Raw genomic sequence first — 15878 nt, 5'->3', positions numbered from 1 at the left:
TTGATGCAATATTTCTATACTATGATGGTTCCATATTATTTTCAGTTGTACTTCGTGTATAAACAATTAAAAAAGTTTATGTTTTATATTTTTTATTTTTTGGTAGTTTAAGTTTAACCTTATGTTGAACGAAAAAATATAAACTTTATTCTTATTTGTTTTCTAAGTAGTTACAAAAGTTTATATTTAATTTTCTTTTACAGCATACAAACAGCAAAAAAAAGTTTTTCGTAAATATAGCTTGTAATATTATCCAAAAATTTAAACATTAAATCTCTTGCATGTAGCTTAAAGTTTTTTTTTATAGCAAGACGTACGTTTTTTATTCGTTTTTAAAATAAAGTATTCTAATAAAGATGATTTATTTATTACCACGTAAAAAATATAAAAATATCGTTCAAAGTTTTTTCTACTAAATTAGTCGTAATATGGTACTAAAATGCTATGTGTATACTTGTATTCTATTTGTATAACAAACAACTTAAAATCTTTAAGATCCGGATACGGCCAAATCTTAATTTTAAAACATGATCTGAATCAATAGATCAATAGTAAAAACATATTGTTCTGAAGTATATTATTCGTGTTAAAAAAAAAACGAGATTAGAAATTTTTTATCATTTCAAATAAAAATAATAAAAAATCGCTAAACTTAGGCTATATATAGATTTTATTCTTTAGTTTTAACTGACAAACCTACAAAATGTATATTTATTCTTGGTCGTGTAGATTTTGTTGGTTAGCTTTTCGTTTTCTTCATTAAATAATTTAAAGCTGTTTGAAAACGACGAAAAAGGTAAAATTCTGTTTGTTACTGACCGCTTTAAAACTTGTCTATCACAGTCTCGAATCAGAACTGACTTTTTAATATTTCCAATAATCGCTACCGAAACTTTCTGTGTTTTTTGTTTAAATGTTACAAATAATACTAGCCTAATCTAAAATTATTACTATCAGTTTATTAAATGATTAATGAAACTAGTTATTCTTACCAACTTAAAAACCTGTAAGTATGTAAGCTTTTCTTCTGGTGTTATACTTGGTTTGTACTTCTGTAGCAGTATAGTACCATTGCCTTTTAAACACAATCTTGCAACATTCTTCAAACAAAAATCTCTAATAATAACTTTTGACCTAAGAAACGTATACAGATGAAATAATTTATGTTTTACTTATATTTTTTACAGCTTACTTTTTGAGAGAATTTTGAAGTATCTATTGCAAAAGCATTGCGATATTAAATAAATATATAATCATAATAACTCCACTTCAAAAATTACGAAGGTAGAAAAAAAAGTTGATAAGAATAACAACGTTCTGTTATTTTATTTTTCAGAATTATATTTTATGTTTGTAGATAAATAGTTATAGTATTTTAATACTGTTGTTTAAACTATCTAGTTTTAACATGGTTTTATGCAACTTGAATATTGCTCAGCTAAATGACTGTTTTTAATAAAAAGCAACCTTTTGTTGATGAAATTTATATATTTGGTTGCCATTTACAGCAACATTAATTTTAAAATAAAGTGTATTAACGAATTGGTTTTCAAGGTATGCACGTCAAAATAAGTTTTAATGGGTTTTTATTGTTTAATAAACTATATATATTTATGTTGGACACAGGAAATTTGATAAATTAAAAATATATTTTTAAATTACGTTTTTTATGTATTTTTCTATCAAAAAAAGAAACATATGTAACAAAGATATTTACTGTTCTTAAAACGTTATTTATATTTTAAAACACTAAGAATTAAAAAACATTCTCTATAGTCTAACGTGCAGAGCCTTTAAAAAGGTTGAAGATCACTGTATAAGCGAACAAGATTTACAGATAAGTACATTACAATTATGACCAAGATAAACAAAAGCAAATACTTAAACTAGCTTATTTCGAAAACGTTAATAAAAATTTATAACAGAATGCATTTTATTATCTTTAAATTTGTTTAAGTACTTTCAAGTAGGACTCGTCAGAAATTGTTTCCTACTGGATTGGAATGAATACAAATTGAAATAAAATTATACTGCAGTTTAAAGTTTTAAGATATAAAATGACGTAATAATCAAATGTTAAAAATGAAATAAGTGCTAATGCTAAACAAATTTGGTATACAGTGCTTCCTCGCTAATCCAGCCGAGTTGGGCAAGATTTTTTTGAAAATACGGCCGGATTTGCCTTTGGCCGGATAAGAACAAAATATCGCTTTTTTTACAAACTATCTACCTTAGTTATATTATGAATGTATATAACAAAACGTACTATAAAATTTCTGTTAATTTAATTTATTTTACTTTATTCAAAGAAAAAAGAATTAAAACAGACAAAACTAAACGAAACAAAATTTTATAAGTTCAAAATTAATAGAAAAAAACTACACTGTTAACACTTTAACTAAATTAAGATTTTTTTTTTTGAAAAAAGAAAGAATGGAAGATTGTTTTACAGTGCTTTCTCGTTTCTTAGCAGAACATTCACGAAATTGGATGAGTTTTGACACATCTTCAGGTGTGGCTTCTGGTTGGCAACGACAGTAAGCTAAGTAATCGCCCATTTTCTGCATGGCTTCAAGCATGAGAAAATGGACACTTAGAAGGCTGGGAAACACCAATTTCATCTTCAACAACTTCAACAGCCTCTTTTTTGTTATCCCCAGTAACCAGTTCAACAATTCCTTGCTCGTCCATATGCTCATATCCAGGACCATCGCAACTCATCCATCTTTGAATATCATCTTCTGTAAATGTGATATTTAATCTCGCAAATTGCTGTATAAACTCGTTGTCTTGAGTTTTTTCTGAAGGGTCTATGTTTTGCATGGAAGAGCTTTGCTGTAATGGCATTAATTTCTTCCATGAGTTTCTTATGGAAGAAGGCTTTACCATACCCCAAGCAGATGAAACGGTGTCGACAACTTTTGTCATGTCGATTCTTTTTAAAAAATCTTCAATTGTGAAAGTTGATTGCGATATAAGATCACTAAGAATCGACTTTTTATAAACCCTTTTTATGGACTCGAGTACACCTTGATCCATTGGTTGTACGAGTGAATTAACTTAAGATTATACAAATGATACTTTATTATGACGTAACAATATATTGCTTGCATACTTATAAAACGTAAATTGAATACTTTTTAGAAGTAAAATGAAATTAAACGCTAAAAGCGCTAAAGTAAATAAGTCGACTTCTCGACTAAAACCGGCTGGATTAGCGAGGAACCGGATTAGCGAGGACCGGATTAGCGAAGAAGCACTGTACTAATAAAACTCGGTAGAATTAAAACAATCTAAATAAAGAAGCGATAAAAATTTTAAATTAAAACTATGCTTAAAAATAAAGTTTAATAAGAAACTAATTACTTTAAAATTACTAATATAAGGATTTAAAAAGTCTAGTTTGGTAAACGAACTTTTTCTGCTTACATAAACTGGGCCTTAAAGATTGAATACATAAGGCTTCCAGAATATGCAATTGAAAAGAGTTCTCCGCTCTCACCAAGACTGAAAAATTGTCCTTTTTATAATTTTCAACACACTCAGGATTGTCCAACAAATGTTGCCCAATCGCCGAGAAGTATTTTTTAGTTGGTTTCTAAGAACGGCCATCAAACCACTTTTTCAAGACTTTCGGAACATGTTGATCGATTCTTACATGAAACCTTTGAGATGTTTTTCCCACGTAGTCACTACCACAGTGACAACTAAATTTATAGATGGTGTTACTTTTTTCATGGGTGGGAGAAACATCTTTGTAAATTCCATTTAGAGGTCGATCAGTATACAAAACTGTTCTTAAATGAACAGAGCTGAAAACTTGGCTTATTTCCTCTGAATTAAGTCTTTCTATATTTTGTGCATCAAAACCTAGGCCTTTTAAACAGAAAAACACATGAAAAGAGTCGAAATAAAAAAGCACGAAAAGTTAATGTCATAAACAAGTTGTATAACCTAAGTTAAATTCATAGTTAAATATCAATTATTAATAAATTCATTAAAACATTAAGAAGTAAACAAAAAACTTTACTTTATAGGACAAGTGTAGCTAAACTAAAATGTATATTTTAGTAAATTAAACTTAATAGAGTACGTACGAAAAAAATATACATCCAAAACTTAATTTTTTAATATTTCTTTATAAAACTTTTAATCCAAAGCCCCAAGCATATTCACACTAAACAAACTAATAATATAATTTATATCATGAATTAAAAAAAGGACTTGTTGTTTTAGTTTAGAGGTCATTGTTTAAATTAAATCAATGACTTAAAAAGAAAAATAGTTAGTTAACTTATAAATTATACTGACATAATAGATTTTGTTTTAATTAACTTTTTTACCGCTTTGTTTTAAAATGTTCAATTTTTTACATATAACTATTTTAACTGGAAGCCAATTTCACAACTTTCTTAAGGATATAAAAAAAATTCTGCCAAACATTATGATAGAAATAGTATCTGCATGTAAATTTCTGTTATTAACACTCAAAAAATATCTTTTTTGTTAGTTTAAAAAATGTTTTTAGTTAGTTTTAGTTACACCGTTTACTAGCTAAAAAAACAAATAAGGTCACACTTAACTTTATTATACTCTAGAGATTCAATATTAAGCTTTATTAGTTTATCAAGTTAAAAGTCTATCTTTTAAAACTGATTAAACGAGCACAGATTATAACCTCACAATAAGCTGCCAATGTCTGAGACGTTGGGCTGTGAATGATTTAGCTGTGTCAATTTTTTCAACTTTACCCACAAAAGGTCGCTTTAGTGCGTTGTATTTAATCCTGCTTGGTAATATTTCAACAGCGGTTTCTCGCGACTATACCTGCCTGATGAGTCTTAATAAAGACTAAAGCGGTCGTAGGTTCTCTCGGATACTATTGTTGTTTGTCGTGTGGTGAAGTTCAGTATTTATTGTTAATAGCGCGAACATCTCAATTTTGTTGCTGATAGCCGAAATTAATACTCATTAGTCTATCAAGGTCAGGCTTATAAGAATTACTGCATCGGTTAAAAAATTTTCGGCTATATTTTACTTGGTATACTAACATTTCCAACCCGCGCTCAATTTCAACCCACACGATTCCCACCCGCTTAATTCCCACCCGAATCAAATCCCACCCGAATCAATTCAAACCCTACCAAATCCCACCCGAATCAATTCCAACCCGATCAATTCCCACCCGGATCAATTCCCACCCAAATCAAATTCCACCCGATCATTTCCCACCCAAATCAATTCCACCCGATCATTTCCCACCCGATCAATTCCCACCCGATCAAATCCAACCGGAATCAATTCTAACCCGCACAATTTCAACACGAATTAAATACCGGCCAAATCAAGTTCCACCCGATCAATTCCCTACCGATCAATTCCCTCACGTTCAATTCCCATCCAGGTAAATTATCACTCGAATGAATTCTCATTCGACTCAATCCAGTTCATAAATATTTCAAATAAAATAATTATCAACCTTTTTATATGTTATACGTTTAGTTCAGATCAATAGTTTTATGCATAAATTATAATCCGTTTAATTTTTGTACATGTAAAGTTTAGAAGAAAGATTGATTATAAGTTTCAGTCAAGTTCCATTCTTTTTAAGTTAGAAATTTCATATTAACTCATATATTTCGACCAAAAATATTTTCTTTAATAACGTTTAACAATTAAAAACGTTTTTTATAATAACTTTTAATATAAAGAAATTATCAATTTAACAAATTTTTATTGCTTTCATTTTCAATAAGCTGTACCTAACTGCAGGGGCGTGCTTAGAATGCTTACCTGGTAGATATTAAGTTATAATATTTTTTAAGAGGTGTTTAAAAATAGCATAAAAGACAATTGATAAATATGCATTTAAAAATATTTTAGATTAAATTGATTTTAAATCATAAAGTAAGACAAATGTATTTAACCTTTTATTATTTTAAACATTTACATCAGTCTTTATGTAACAGTAAGTTTTTATTAATTGTTTAAATTTTTTTTTACTCATCTATTTTCACATAAATAATAAAACATATGTTTAAAAAAAAAAAAACTTCATAGTTACAATAAAAATAAGTTCATTTTTAGGTAGATATAGTACAAGTTGGTTTAAAAGCAAAGACTTAAAGAAAAAATTAAATAACAACTGAATAAGAACTTTTTTGAATAACAAATATTTAAAAAAAAAAACAATTTCTCTATAACAAGCTATTCGCGCCGCAGGCATCAAATACTTAAAGTTGTTGTTAAATTAAACTTAGGAAGTATTTTTTTTTTAAAGAAATGTAAAACATAAAGTTTAATAAAACAAAATGTTTTTAAAAATTGCACTTAAAAAAATTATGCCGAGCAATATTAATTTCTATAGTCGTTACAAAGGTAGAATTAATCGGACATAAATCGGTTACCGTAGAATACTTTGTTATAAAAAATAGTTCGGATACTAAAAAAACTTGAACTTGCTTTGAACCTGATTCTGATTAAATTTTATTAGCCGTAAAAGCATTTTACAAAAGATAGGCCAATTTTCTTGCCGGCCGTAATTACTTAAAAAAATTTAGTAATCAACGAACAAAAGTAATTTAGGTCTAGAGTTTAATAAAATAAGCATTAATATAATTTTCAATTTCTAATGTTCTTATTAAAGAAAATTATGTTGTACAGTACTATATTATTTTGTTGCTTTAATTAATTACAAAAACTAAAATATATTTAAGTGTCAATGTCAATTGTTACAACTCGTACAAAAAAAAATTAATTGGACATAAATTAGTTACCATGATAGAAAATGGTTCCGATACTAAAATCTTAAATATTATTTAAACATCATCTGGATTAAACTTTAGTAACATTGATGTATTTTAAAAGTAACAGACCAACTTATTGTTGCTCGCAAGTCGTAATTATTTAACTATCGTAGTTATCAACAAACAAAACTGACATTAAACTAAAAACATGATAAAATAAGCAACAGTAACAATTTTTGCTTAATTAAAAAATCGTTTTTAACATACTAGTTGATTTTTCAAATGATTTTTAAAAATACAAAATCTAAAATTTTAATGTGAGTTCCAAACGTTTTAAAATTTTTAACTTGTACAAGAATAAGTATAACCGGGTTTGATAATTAGGAATTATGTGGATGGGAATTGATTCGGGTGGGAATTGATTTGGGTGGGATTTGATCGGATGGGATTTGATTTGGGTGGGATTTGATCGGGTGGGATTTGATTCGGGTGGGATTTGATTCGGGTTGGATTTATTCGGGTGGGATTTGATTCGGGTGGGAAATGATCGGGTGGGAATTAACGGGTGGGGTTTGATTCGGGTGGAATTTGATTCGAGTTGGATTTGATCGGGTGGGATTTTATTCGGGTGGGAAATGATCGGGTGGGAAATGATCGGTTGGGAATTGATTCGGGTGGGATTTGATTCGGGTTGGATTTGATCGGGTGGGATTTGATTCAGGTGGGAATTGTGCGGGTGAGAAAGATCGGGTGGGATTTGATTTGGGTTGGAATTGATCGGGTGGGAATTGTGCGCGGATTGGAACTAAACGGTTCCCATTTTCCTTAAATCGATTACAGATAGTTTTTTTAGGTATGAAGAAGAGGTTGGCATTTTTTAGGATAAGTAAAACACTAAATATATTATATTAAGAGTGGTTTTATCAATCGGGTTTAATAATTTTAATGCTTGAAAAAAGTAGTAGAAGCAATCATATAAACGGAGTTAATATGGGTGTTTAACTTTAAATTTTTAGCGTGAAAAATTACAAGATTTTTATTTTAATGTAAGTTTGTGTTGCTTGTTTTAAATTCAGTAGAAGTAGAATTTTTTATGAATATTATGAACAACACATTTATTATGATATTTTATATTACTTTTAGCCAATGATGATATATCTTATCTAGAACATTTGTAATTTTTTTAGGATCGCTAATCATTTTTGTGTCGTCTTTAAAGAGTATTATGTTGCTTCAAGCATCAACTTTTTCAACTATTTACTTTCTAATAAAATCGAGCTAATAACCCTACCTTAAGGCACTCCAGTAAATACAATTGAAAATTCTGAAATTTTGTACTAATAACTACTTTTTTAGTTATTACATCAAGAAACTCTTTAAACCAACTAACTAAGTATATGAGTCTTTTAGTGTGCTATTATTATTATTAATCTAAAATGAGAGACAGATTCGATTTTTTTTAAACTGTTTAAATAGACTTCTTGCTCAAAAAAAAAACACTAACAATTTATTCAAGCAATCTAATAATTAAAAACAGGATGCTCGTTTAGGAAAAACAAAATAGTTTAAGTGAAATGAGATTAATTATAAAATATGATTGAGTGTTTCAAAAGAACTAGTATGTTTAAAAATTCTGCAAACGCTTTTAATTAAGGGCATCGGTATGTAATTAAGGTAAGTTTTTGTTACCTTGAAGAAATTCAAGATAAAGGTATAAAGTAAAGGTTAGTCAGTAAAGGTATAACATTTTAAAAATGTTTTTTAATGCTCAATTTCATATATTTCAAGCATCTTTTATTATCAATGTATTTAACAAGTATTAAAGAGACATTTTGACGCTATTTTTCATGTCTTTTTTACTGAAAATAATTATTCATTTACAATTTTTTATCAAAACTTCTAATTTACCTTGTTTCTACTACTTTTTGACATTAAGTTTCTTAAAAAGATGTGTTTAGTACGTTTAAAGTTATATTATATCTATTTGATTAAAAAGTTAATATTCTCTCTCAAAAATTATTACAACTCTTCAAAAAAATATTTGTTCATTGCGTTTTGTCGTTTATGAACTAAAAAGGCTTTATTGAGTTAGAACGTCTAATGGTGCTTTAGTGTTTATTTTAACTATTTTGCATATTTTTTATGAATACTTTTACTAACCTGATCAAACTTTAACATTATTCTTATGTTATTTATATAATTCCCAAACTCTTTTTACGCACACTTTAAAAGTTCTTTTTTTGTGTCTTTACTAAAACCAATTTTTTTGTCGAATTTATTATCTTTTTTTAATTAATTACTATATTATATGTTATAGTTTATTGTGTTAGTTTATTTAAGCCTCTTTAAAGTTTAATTTATTAAGTTATACTAATATTAAATTATAGTTCTTGATTATGTAATTTTATTCTCCGTGTAATACGTAAAAAGCTAAGAACTAATATATCTATTATAAAGTTGTTTTATTTTGTTATATAAAAAAACACAGTTTTTAACATATGTTTCACATATGATTTTGCATATGATCTTTAGAAAAACGTCTATTCTATGAAATACTTTATAGAATTATAGAATTCTTAAAATATTAAAGATATTATGGCCTAGTAATAACTTTTTTATTAGATTTTAATATTTTTTTTACAGTTAGCTTAAATTAGATTTAAGACGAATTTTATTTTGTTATTAATTTAAAATTTTATTTATTTTGGAAAATTATGTTTTTAAATGCACAAGAAATAATAATAAAAAATGTTTTAATTTGTTTATGTGTGCGGCCTAACTTTACTTTTAGTTTAGTTAGATTAAAGAATATATGTAGATATTTAAACCTGGTGATTTATGAACAAAAATTAAACTTATAAAACAAATTATGCAAACATTTGGACCTTGTACTAAATTTTTTTATAAACTAAAGAAAAAAAATTAATATGAAAAACGATTATAAAAAATAGTTAATTTTTTATCTACCTTTTTTCTCAAACTTTATTGTAAGTAATTTTTTTTTTAACAAATTAACCATTTTTGTAGGCAAGTACTTACGATCTTTCGCTGCTCAGCTTATATAATATGAACAATTCTACAAAGTCTCATAAACATTAACGTACATTGAAAAAGCATACAAGGTTAATTTTTTTATGTCAGATATGTTTATATAGTCATTTGTAAGTAAAGAACAAGGTGTAAGATTTGATCCAGCAGTTAATAACAAGGTTAAAATATTTAAACTTAAACTTTAATTCTATTAAAACAGTATATTTTCATAATAAGAATTAATGTTATAAACTACTATGGTTCAAGTTTAAAAATTAAAGTTATAAAAAAATAAAAATTATTGTAAAATATTATCACTAAAAACCTTCTTAAACTTTAACTTTTTTTTAGTAATTCAAATAATTTTTTCATTCTTTTCGTGCGTAATTTTTTTCTATTCAATAAGTTTCAACAAGGATCAGCAAACTGTGGCCCAAGGCGTGCTTCTTAAATAAAACACAATTAACAAAGAACAAGCAAATTTAAGCTATTTATAATAAAAATTTACAAATATTGTCTCTTTTTATTTAAATTAAACTGTGCTACCTCTTTTTTATTTGTTGTCTTATATATTTCCTATCATATTAATTATTTAAAGGTAAACTTTTTAACAACACTATGGCCCGCGAAGGACTTGTCCCTTTTAATGTTTTCTGCAAAGATTTTGTAATAAATCTAGTATGTTCCTCTTATTTAGCTTCCGGGTGACTGACCGTTGATTTTATTAAACAATTAAGAATAAAACAAATTAAAAATAAAAGAGTTTTTTGTTTACTATTTTTTTTTATAAAATAATTATTGAAATATAGATAGTTAAATCTATACAAAATTAAAATAAAATTAAACTTTTATCCTAAAAGTTATTTTAAATAACCAATTTAAAAACTACAAAGATATTTACTTTATGTTAATTTTGTTAAACATTTTTTTTAATATCATTGATATTTTTACATGTTTAAAAAAAAAGTTAGTAAATTTATGTAAAAATAGTTTTTTTTTTCAATCAACAAATTTCTCATTAGACTATTTTTAAAACTTTAAAATTTACATAACACTACTAAAATTAAAAGTTATCTACAATATATCTTAATTTTTTTTATGTGATACGCTACCGCATAGTAGAGTAAATGGGTGCATTAAAAAGCATACAGCTAATTTGCATATACCAAAACAAGACTTATTTTTTACATGTTTTTTTTAAATTACAAAAACATTGTTCCTAAACGTCTCTATCCAAACAAAGGAACAAAAAATTTAAATAAAGTTTTTTTAGTTTAGTTTAGAAATAAAATTGAATACGTTCTTGCTATTTTTAGTTTTACTTTGATATACATTGTTTATTGAACGACAAAAAAAAGCGCTCAAAATATTTGTTCCAAAGACCTGGTGTTAAAAGGAACCTTTTGTTTATTTAGTCTTACACCACTTAGGTAAGGTTTAACGTTATTGTCCAGAACTAAGCAAATAAGTTGCGTTTTTTTCCATGCACCCAAGTAATTTTTTCTTAATTTTTTTTGTTTATGATACTTTAATTTTAAATAATATTTGTTGTTAGTTCTCATACTATTTTTCAATTGATTTATAGTTTTCATGTGTTTGATTTGTTATTTTTTTAATTAGCATTCAATATAAAATATTAAAGATTCTAATTATAACTTTAAGCTGCCTAGTATTAAAAAATATTTAGAATTTGTGGAGCTTTAAAAATAAAAAAAAGCAACAAAGTAAACGTTTGGCTTTGTTTTTGTGAAATATTTTTAATTATGTCCGTGTTTTTATCTTAAAAAGTATTTTTTCTAAAATTATTTAATGAGTACACTCTTGTAAGTTAAATTTTATTAAAAAACTATAAAATAATATTTTAAGTTAAATGATTATCTACTAACTGAAAACTCTGTTTGAAATTTGGTTTCGAGTGCGTTTTAGTTTTTTTTACTTTGTAATGTGTTGCTTGTACCTAAAGCCTAAGAAATTAATTTTTTAAAACAACTACTACAAATTTTAAATTTATAATTTGTTTCCTTTAGAAGCTAATACAACTAATTGTTTTAATCTTATAGCAAAACTTTCAATAATTTTTTGAAATAAAGTGTAGATAAAATTACTGTATAATGTATTGTAAGTTAAGCACAGTTTTTGAGTTTTTCAATGTTACAATTATTTAAACTGTCATTCTACTGCATTTGTTTTACTGATCGAGTTATAAAGAACAATTTTAAATTGGTTTTAAAAAAATATTTAAGCTTAATTTACAAAAATATGTTAACTTAAATATAGAAAGTTTAAAAAAGTTTTAACTTGTTCTTTATTATGTTTTACATACTAAAAAGTTAAATTTAAGAAACTTATCAATTGCCTGTTCATTAACAAAGCTTGATGAAAATTTTTAAATTTTTAAAAAACGTCCAAACTTTATATCCAATTATTTTCCTTATCTTTAAAGCTTTTAAGTTTTTTTTTTGTTCTAGAGAACGCTAATTTAAAAAAATCCATATGATTTGGGTTTGTTTTTTTGATTTGGACCCCTTAGAAAAAATGTTTTTTTTTGGAATTTCTACTCTAACGGATGTTTTAGCCAAAAAATATAACTTTTCTTTTATTATTCTTACTTTGCTGTGTTCTCAAAGGTCCTTGTTTTTTTTTCAAAACTTCTAATACTTTAATATTGTATACAAATATGTCCGATTGTAAATTTCAAAAACCTTCAATTTTATAACGGTCACTGTAGCAAAAAATATATTTTTAACTTGTTTTAATACACTTAATTATGACTTCTTTAAATGGTCCACGTTTGTTTTAAACTAGTTCTTTTTTACGTAAGGTATGACCCATGTACGTTTTACTAAAATTATCATTATTTGAACATGAAATCCCTCATATTTCTAGCATATTAACACTTTCATATAATGTACACGTGCTACATCACAGTTAATCAGTATAATAAAAATATAAGTTTAATTAATGTTGTGCGAAATATAAAGATTTTTTGCATTTCAGCTCATAAAAATGTTATTTTTAAACAGTCAATAAACTTTTTTATAAATTTTTAAACAAAGATATTAGTAAACAACTTTATAAAAACCTACTCGCATTGTTTAATATCTTGATAAGGATAACTATTATAGTACAGCGACTCACAATTCCACATTAAGTTTTCTAATTTCTCATAACTGCAACTTGGTAGAAAGGGTAATTTTTCTGTGTTTTTAATTAATTCTTGGTTCAAAAAAACTAACAAACTTATAAGAGTAGTATTTTTAATACACTTGATAACATTTTGTTTAAAATTTACGCATTAAATCTACCATAGAGTTAGTTGTTTTTATTAAATGAGTCGTTTAGTACTGCTAAAATTATTCTAAAAACGTTTTCTACTAGTTAAAATTCATAAATTTAAGTGATTGACAAGGTTTAGAATTCTAAAGCTTAAAAAAGAAAATTAGTCTCCTTTTTTATTATACGCTTTTATTTCTAAAAAGAGGTATCAGAAGGTATTAAATTTAAATTATGAAAAGCTAACATATTTATAACACCTATTTTAAAAAATCAAACGTTTTTGTTTGTTTAACAGTTTGTTTTTTTAACTTAAAAGTTCCAATGCAGTAATAATACTTCAGAAATTTAAAAAAACATTAAACTCTTGCTTATTTAAATCAAAATGAAAAGCTTATTTTACTCTGGACTGGAGTATAAAATATATCATGTTGTAAAATGTAAGATAACTGTTTTCAAAATATAGAGTAATTCTTTTTTTTTTATGCTCATACCAATTAACTAACTTTTATTTTGTTGTGGACCCTGATTTTGATGAAAATACGGTCCATCAAATTTTCTAAAAGTTCCTAAGCAATTTTTATTGCTGCAACATTTTACATCACAATGTGTAAAATTAGCTAAAATATTTGATCCTAGAAATTTTTTCAAATGTTTTTGAATTTGGTAAGGACAAACTGTTTCTAGATGATCACAAACTCTTTCTGCAATCAAAGCTTCTGGTACACATTCTCCAATGTGTAGATATCCTAAGTTATTTTTGACAAACTAGCTAAATTTAACAAAAAATTTAACAATTTCAATAACAATTTAATATAAAAAAAATTTAACAAATAATAATTTAACAAAAAATCACTTACGATTTTCAGTTGTAAAATTCCAGTATGTAAGTTTTATTGTACTTGTTCTGCATACTTCTTTAATATCACACATAACAGTTTTATTAAAAATAGGTTGGAAATTATTATTTAGTAGTAATCCATATTCGCATGTTATTGATTGTATATTTTTTTCACTGTCCCTACTATCATCTAATGCAAAGCAAACTGAATAAAAAAAATTGTTAGCTTAAAAAATTATGATCATTATACAAAATGGCTGATTTAAAAATGTTAAAAGCCAATAGTTTTATGAAGGATGTAACAAACTCGAAATTAAAGTTATAGCTTCGTTTTTAAATCGTTATAAAATAATTAATAGTTTAAGTAGAAAAGATTCAAAAGTTTTTTGTGACGTTGCATATTTTATAAAGGAGAGCATATATGGTTTTAGTTTGTTTTAATAATCAAAAGAACTTTTTTATAGAATAGAATTAGTTTTATTATTTAAAAAAAAGATTTTAAAATAGCCCAAAATATAAGCTTTAAGTTTTGAGCATTTTTGACAGCAAGAAATCAACATCCAAAAAAATAATACTACGCTTCGCCACTGCTTACTACCATGTTTAAATAGTTCTGTGGTTCTTTCTATCTTAAGTTTAGTTTTTAAAAAGAACTAGGGGATACCTTAAAGAAAAAAAATTAAAAATGTTTTTATTATATTAATGCTTTTAAGTTTTCTGGTGTAGATAAAACGTTAACTTTTTTAATACTTTTTTAAGTAATAAACAACTACCTGAAAATTAAAACTGTGTAAAAAACAGTTTAAAAGGTAGATAGCTGACAATTGTTAAAATTTAGGATACTAGTAAGTGTATGTAATAGTTATTAGTTATAAACATTTTCTAATAACAAATTCGAACAAGCTAAGTTTATTAAAAAAATTATAACCACAGTTTTTTAACTTCCATCTTATCTATTTAAAAACGTTTCCCCTGATAGTTTATGAAAAAAAAACATTATAAAAAATAAAAATTAAACATCTATTGTTTACTAAACTTATACTATTGTCTTTTTATAACTTAATTCAACTTTAATTTCATGACTTATTAATTTTATAGTCCTATTAACACATTAAGACTATATAGATCTACCAGACCCTAATTTTAAAACAAAATTCATACTCGGATCCGGCCAGATCCTAATTTCAAAACAAGATTCGAAATCGGATATGGCAAGATGCTAAATTTTCGGATCCGGTAGATCACTTTAACCTTTTTAAATTATACTCAACTATTTGTTAAATGTTACATAAAATGTAAAACTGTTTGGAAGAATATTAAAATCAAAACTAAAAACGGCATAAAACATACAAGGTTACAAAAAAGCAAGCAATTTAAAGTTTGGAACGAATGTAATTTAATAGAATTTCAATAAAGCTATAATTTCATTTGCGGCTACTTTAGTGTCTAACTTCGATTTTTATTCTTTGATTAGTATTGATAACTCAGTTCGAACACACCTCTAGAAATTTCAAGTTATTAATAATGTTTGAGTTTTTATAAGGTAAACGTTCATGCAAGTGATCAAAAAGGCACTTAAAATCAGCAACTCTTCGAAACATTTGTCCCGATGTCTTTCCTATGTAGGAGATGCTCTGTCCTACATAGCAGGTATACTTGTTTATTACACTTAAGTCTAGTGTTTTTGAATATTAGTATTCGAAAACTTTTTTAGTAACAATGCTGGTACTATTTTTGTGTTGTATTTTTCAAAAACAACTATAGTTTGTTTTAAGAATCCTAACGAATAATTTCCCAAGTAGAAAGTTGTAAATTACGAACATTGTTGGATTTTAGAGTTTTCATAAGTGTTATTTTTCTTATTGTTTGAAAGTTAAATTATCAATTATATGAGTTTCAAAAAAAAATATTTTATTCAGTTTGTTTATTAAGTTTTTTTAAGTATTTATGACTTTTTTACTTAAGTTACTATTAAACAGGTTATAAAA

The 15878-nt window shown here is 25.8% G+C and overlaps 1 protein-coding gene across 1 annotated transcript in view; it reads right to left on the bottom strand.

Annotated features, from left to right (window-relative positions):
* LOC145843955 (uncharacterized) overlaps positions 1-15878 on the bottom strand; it is a 67346-nt gene that overhangs the window by 33688 nt on the left and 17780 nt on the right. Inside the window, exons 2-6 of the mRNA XM_082951242.1 lie at positions 13910-14095; positions 13556-13798; positions 12863-12974; positions 1005-1134; positions 697-896 (exon numbers count right to left, since the gene is read on the bottom strand). Of these exons, the coding sequence (XP_082807368.1) occupies positions 697-896; positions 1005-1134; positions 12863-12974; positions 13556-13798; positions 13910-14095 (871 nt within the window). The remainder of the gene's footprint in view (positions 1-696; positions 897-1004; positions 1135-12862; positions 12975-13555; positions 13799-13909; positions 14096-15878) is intronic.

The sequence above is a fragment of the Thalia democratica genome, chromosome 9 (genome assembly GCF_965202585.1).
Source record: "Thalia democratica chromosome 9, ktThaDemo2.hap1.1, whole genome shotgun sequence".
Classification (NCBI taxonomy): domain Eukaryota; kingdom Metazoa; phylum Chordata; class Thaliacea; order Salpida; family Salpidae; genus Thalia; species Thalia democratica.
This window is presented reverse-complemented; position numbering and strand designations above follow the sequence as displayed.